The sequence below is a fragment of the Lepisosteus platostomus genome, chromosome 25 (assembly GCF_059453375.1).
Source record: "Lepisosteus platostomus isolate fLepPlt1 chromosome 25, fLepPlt1.hap1, whole genome shotgun sequence".
Classification (NCBI taxonomy): domain Eukaryota; kingdom Metazoa; phylum Chordata; class Actinopteri; order Semionotiformes; family Lepisosteidae; genus Lepisosteus; species Lepisosteus platostomus.
The window spans coordinates 4,956,475-4,962,666 of record NC_142635.1 but is presented as its reverse complement, the minus strand read 5'-3'; the positions used below and the strand labels follow the sequence as shown (position 1 = coordinate 4,962,666).

At 49.8% G+C, this 6,192-nt stretch overlaps 1 protein-coding gene across 1 annotated transcript; it reads right to left on the bottom strand.

Moving 5' to 3' along the window:
• Positions 1-2,388: 2,388 nt before the first annotated feature.
• LOC148640873 (uncharacterized) lies at positions 2,389-6,096 on the bottom strand. The gene is made up of 3 exons (XM_088619051.1): positions 5,098-6,096; positions 4,166-4,232; positions 2,389-3,454 (listed from the first exon to the last, which is right to left on the bottom strand). The coding sequence occupies exons 1-3, from the start codon at positions 5,518-5,520 to the stop codon at positions 3,390-3,392; spliced, it is 555 nt and encodes a 184-aa protein (XP_088475177.1). The 5' UTR covers positions 5,521-6,096; the 3' UTR covers positions 2,389-3,389.
• Between the last annotated feature and the right edge of the window lie 96 nt (positions 6,097-6,192).

The following is a 6,192-nucleotide window of genomic DNA, read 5'->3' as shown; positions in this document are numbered from 1 at the left end:
CCTTCCGCTTTCTGAAGACCTAGTGGCTAGGTTAGTGCGTTGTTGTCCCTGTGTATCCTCTATGATGAATTAACGTCCCTCCCAGGGAGAGCGGTGCTACCTGCCGTCCTGGGATTTCGGGAGAAGCCCGGGTTGTGGCGCCCCTCTCTGGGAATATGATCACGAGTTCTAGCTCACGAATAGACTGTTTTTATTTCACGATTATGTGTGTGAGAATTGCGTATGCTGTGGATATACTGTACTGTTCAAAGCTTTCATTTATAGTCTGTGAGTTGAATTTAGACTGTTTCTAAACGAGAAATAAACGAAAACAAATCGAAGTCATCATGTAAAATAAAATACCGAAAGAATGATTTCTTCCAGAGCTTCTACGCTCTCGTTCTTCTTTGTACCAAATTATCGAACATTAAACATTCTTGTTTCATATTACTTACAAAACGTTTTTCTTCCTAAACGCTTTTCGCTTATTTCTGTAAACTCCCAACCAGTGCAAAATCGGCGGGCAATGCTTTTTTTTTTCTGAAAGAAGGTTTCAAATAAGCGTCACGAACAGCAGAAGGGACGGACACGCCGCCCAACCTCTTTGTGCAGCGCCTGCAGTACCGCGTTCGATCAGCTGCCGCTGCTCTCCGGGGGAGCTCTGCAGGACACCCGGTTTATGTGTGCCTTGCTCCCTGAAATCCACTTTTCAGCCCATTCATTTGACTTTTTTGTTTGTGTCGTAATAACGATGACCTGAATGGGTCGTACTTTTAAGTCATATTTGTTATCAAAACTCCCTCTCTCTCTTCTCTCTCTCCCCTTTCCATTCTCTTGCATTTCAGTATAAAGCAGATGCTTTGACAGGGCAATGCTTTCCAGAGCAGCCATAATAATAATAATAATAATAATAATAATAATAATAATAATAATAATAATAATAATAATGGCCTCCTCTTGCCTGTAAGCTGTCTTTTATGTTCTTCCATTACACTTCACCTATTTCCTCTGTCCTGCCCACCCTCCCTCATCTCTTACACAGACATCAAAGCGCCACTTCTTGAAGTCTGTCACTAACGTGAGTTTCACCCTCGGTCGAGGTGACTGTGGGTGATACCCTCGTCTCAGCTCATCTTCCTGGTGCTTCCCCTCGGCTAGGGTCACAGAGCTAACAGCCAGCAGCCATATCACCCTGCAACTCCCAGCTGGCAGCCCCACTGGAGCTCAGCAGTGTGAGCCTGGTCAGTACCTGGATGGGAGACTCCTGGGAAAGCTAAGGCTGCTGCTGGAAGAGGTGTTAGTGGGACCAGTAGGGGGCGCTCACCCTGTGATTCATGTGGGTCCTAATGCCCCAGTACAGTGACGGGGACACTACACTGTAAACAGGCGCCGTCCTTCGGATGGGACGTAAAACTGAGGTCCTGACTCTCTGTGGTCATTAAAAATCCCAGGGTGTTTCTCGAAAAGAGTAGGGGTGTAACCCCGGTGTCCTGGCCAAATTTCCCATTGGCCCTTACCAATCATGGCCTCCTAATAATCCCCATCTCTGAACTGGCTTCATCACTCTGCTCTCCTCCACACTGAGAGCTGGTGTGTGGGGAGAGGACTGGAGCATCATCCAGGTGGGGCTGCACACCGGTGGGGGTGGAGGGGATCCCCATGACCTGTAAAGAGCTCTGAGTGGAGTGTCCAGAAAAGAGCTCTAGAAGTGTCAGCAATTATTATAATTAACAACCTGAGCAAATCAGACACGGCTGTCCTGCTCCCACCACATGCCCCAGGCCAGCTGAAAGATCCAATCCCTCCAGCAGGTCCTGGGACACGGACCACAACCGGGCGCATCATGTGATAGCATCGTGTGGAATAACAAAGCCGCAGCTGTAAGCCACATTTCGATCACCTCACTTTGACTGGTCAGCTCTGGATCGGTCACTTTACCTATCAATCAATCGAAGTCGATTTAGTAAGTGCACAACAATACAGCGTGCAGCAGCGTTGCTGGCAATGAAATCTCTCTTCTGCGAGCTCACCAGGGGGGAAAAAAATCACTAAATTAAAGTTACATACTAATAGACACTAATGCAATAGAAATTGAATAACATAAACTCAGAGAGAGCTCAATATAAATAGAGCTGCGATGGACATAATGTCTTGCATACACCCTGGACACAAGCAGTGCAGTGTGCCGAATACAATGAAAACTGTGTGTCCATGTAGCTATTACGGATGATTTGCTGAAGGAGCTGCAGGTTGGCTGTTTAGCAGGCTTATTGCCTGGGGGTGGAAGCTGTTCAGTAAACTGCTAGTCTTTGACCGAATGCCGAAATTCTGTACCATTTACCGGACAGTTCCTTATGTACCACAAGCTGCAATGGTGTAAATATGACAGCAAGAGGACAAAAGAGCACCTTTACCCAGCAGCATTCCTTTATTTCACTGGCTGGGCCGAGAGACGACACGGAGTCGCACTTGTACAGCAAGAGACTTACAGAGGGAAGCACCGTGGTCAAGGGTGTGACGGTAGCATCTCACTTAGGTTCAACTCTTAACCATGGCCAGCAGCCATATCACCCTGCAGATCACCACTGGCAGCCCCACTGGAGCTCAGCAGTGTGAGCCTGGTCAGTACCTGGAGGGGAGACTTCTGGGAAAGCTATGGTTGCTGCTGGAAGAGGTGTTAGTGGGGCCAGTAGGGGGCGATCACCCTGCGGTCTGTGTGGGTCCTAATGCCCCAGTATAGTGACGGGGACAGCAGACTGTAAAAAGGCGCTGTCCTTCGGATGAGACGTAAAACAGAGGTCCTGACTCTCTGTGGTCATTAAAAATTCCAGGGAGTTTCTTGAAAAGAGTCGGGGTGTTACCCCAGTGTCCTGGCCAAATTTCCCATTGGCCCTTACCAATCAAGGCCTCCTAATAATCCCCCTCTCTGAACTGGCTTCATCACTCTGCTCTCCTCCCCACTGAGAGCTGGTGTGTGGGGAGAGGACTGGAGCATCATCCAGGTGGGGCTGCACACTGGTGGGGGTGGAGGGGATCCCCATGACCTGTAAAGAGCTCTGAGTGGAGTGTCCAGAAAAGCGCTATATAAGTGTAAAGAATTATTATTAACCTCCTAATCCACTCCAGGTTTGATCATTTTGACGATCAGGATCCCACTGGACAGACGTCAGGCCCACCCTCAGTATTAGTGTTGTCAGCCACACTCTCGTTGTATGGTGGTGTGACCCACTCCACGTTTCACCACCTGCAGCTTCTTGTGATGGGAGCCAAGCCAACAACAGGTGCCGGAGGTGTCCAGTGTGCAACCTGATCAGAGTCCATTTATAAATGAAGCTACTGACAGGAGACCACAAAAAAAGATCGTCCGATAAAAGTCAAGCCGACAGTCTACAGCGAGGACTTATTTTCTCTTAAGCTTTATATTTGACCCGTTTTTTTAGAGTTTCCTGGTTGCTGTCTCTTGATTCTGCCCGACCTACAAAAAAAAAACAAAAAAATCTTGGACAATGTACAGTCACTTGCATTGTTAAGTGGCTTTGGGCAACCTTGTTGTGAAAGGCGCTATATAAAAATAAATTGAATTGAATTGACAGATTAAATTGGACATTTTCTCTCTCTGCTGCAATGCCTTCCTCTCGTTTCTGTCCTGCAGTCCCCTACTACACCTGTAGAGACGGCGGCAGCGCTATTTCTCCCATGGACTTGAACAGCATTTACACCAGGAATGACAACAGCCAGGAATTAGGCATATGAAGGTTTATTGAGTATGTATAGTTACAATAATTTGGCTTAACCCGCTTGGCTGAGGGCTGACCTCTGGGCCAGAGGACGAGGAGGCTGGGACCCCCCTGCAGAGTGAGGGGTGACCCAGGGGCAGCTGCAGAGGGGGAGATGGGGTGGACGAGGGATGCAGGAGATGAATGCGAGGGAGAGGAGAAGACCATGTACAGTATTTATGACGTTTCAGTGAGGAAATTACATCATCTACGGACACGTCAAGGTGATTGAACTTGGTTGTTGTCATTCCTCCTGGGCTTTTGCTATAAATCCCCTGTAAATTATTCCTTTTCCCAATCTGTTTATTTCCATGTATTTTCTCTCTCTCACACCATCTCCTGTTCTGTCACTTTTCAACCTCTCCATCTGGAAAGCGTGTCCTACTGGAATTCCGGGACAGGTGGCTTACCTTCCTTCATTTCTGCTACCTCCTCCTCTTCTCCTTCTGTCTCTTCTCTAGTCTCTCTCCCTGTGTCCTGAAAAAGAGCGCAGAGCAGTGAGACTCTCCAGGCTGGACTAGACTGGGAGCTGGATGAGGTCTTCACTGGGATTATAATCAGGCTCCACTGACACTGACAGAGCAGTCTGAGACTCTCCAGGCTGGACTGGACTGACTGGACTGGGAGCTGGATGAGTTATGAACTGGGATTATAATCAGACTCCACTGATACTGACAGAGCAGTCTGAGACTCTCCAGGCTGGACTGGACTGACTGGACTGGGAGCTGGATTAGTTCATCACTGGGATTATAATCAGACTCACACTGACACTGACAGAGCAGTCTGAGACTCTCCAGGCTGGACTGGACTGACTGGACTGGGAGCTGGACTAGTTCTTCACTGGGATTATAATCAGACTCCACTGACACTGACAGAGCAGTCTGAGACTCTCCAGGCTGGACTGGACTGACTGGACTGGGAGCTGGACTAGTTCTTCACTGGGATTATAATCAGACTCCACTGACACTGACAGAGCAGTCTGAGACTCTCCAGGCTGGACAGGATTGACTGGACTGGGAGCTGGATGAGGTCTTCACTGGGATTATAATCGGATTCTCAATCGCACTGACAGAGCAGTCTGGAGCAGTGCAGGCTGTACTGGATTGGTCTGACTTTACTATGCAGACTGTACCGCCTTTACATCCCTTTTACTGCAATGCATATTTTACGGTATTAAGTAAGGAATTACTGTTGAAATTATTGGCTCCTTCTGCTCCTCCAAAAAAAATATATATTTTTTAAATTAATCATCATCGTCATGAGTAGTCCGCAGAGCTATTTAGAATAAATCTATATTCTCTAGTATTGTTACTCAATAAACATTAATATCAATCTCACGCACCCTGACGTCCGAGGGCTCGCCGTCGCTCTGCCTGCGGTACGGGACGAGGGAGACCCGGCTGGTGTGGAAGTTGAGGCGCCGCAGCTCCCGGCGGACGGTGCGGGCCGAGACCGCCTTGTCCTGCGCCTGGGCGGCGTTGAGGGAGTCGGTGATGGACGAGATGGTGAGGGAGGGCCGCTCGCACTCGCTCTCCACCAGCCGCGCCAGCCAGCGCCGGGCCTCTTCCGAGACCAGCCGCTTTCTCCCGCACCGCGACCGGTCCGTGCTCCTCTTCTGCGCCGTGCGCCAGTCCTTGAACACCCGGCAGACCGTGGTGCGGGACTTCAGGACCTTGCGGGCCGTCTGAGCTAGACTAGCCCCGCATAGCCTGGCTCCGACTATCATCCCTCTCTCGAATTCGGTCAGGTCCTTGTTCCGACCCATTGCACGGGCAGTGTTCCGTCTGCCCGCGGAAAAGAAAAAAACAAACTGAAATGGCAACGATGAAATTGCGAAAAGTGTGAATCCTTCAACAGAGAAACCCCGTGGCGGTGTTTTTCGTTCATTTAAGGGAGGTGGGGAAGACTATACTTTAAAAACATAAGCGTATTTCTTCCCCCCCCCTTCCCCCCACGCAATCTGAACACGGGGAGCGAGAGGCTGTTCCTAATATTGTGGCCACACCCCCGCGCTGCTGCACGCCGGCCAGGAGGGAGCCGAGCCCGCTCCGCTCTCGTGTCACCCCGAACTCGGACACGTTCCGTTGTCATGCCAACAACAGGTCCGGATATTGGTGGCAGGGGACGGGCTGACCGGAACGTACTGCCGGCAGGGACCTCCGGGCGGACGTGCTGCACAAACGGCACCTCCGCCACCGCAGACAGCTCACCGGCACTCGAGCGCCCCCGTCCTGTTTGCGTGAACAAGGCCCTCCTCGCTCACTGTGAGCCACGGCGAAGCTACAGGAAGAAATCTGACCTCCTCTCAATTTATACGGAGCTGTTTTCTGCAAATCATTTGCAGTAATGATAAAAAAAACTATCCCCCCAAAAAAAACGAACGCGTTAAACGGAGCCTCTAGTCTTTCACTAAGATAGTGACAGAATAACAAAGAAA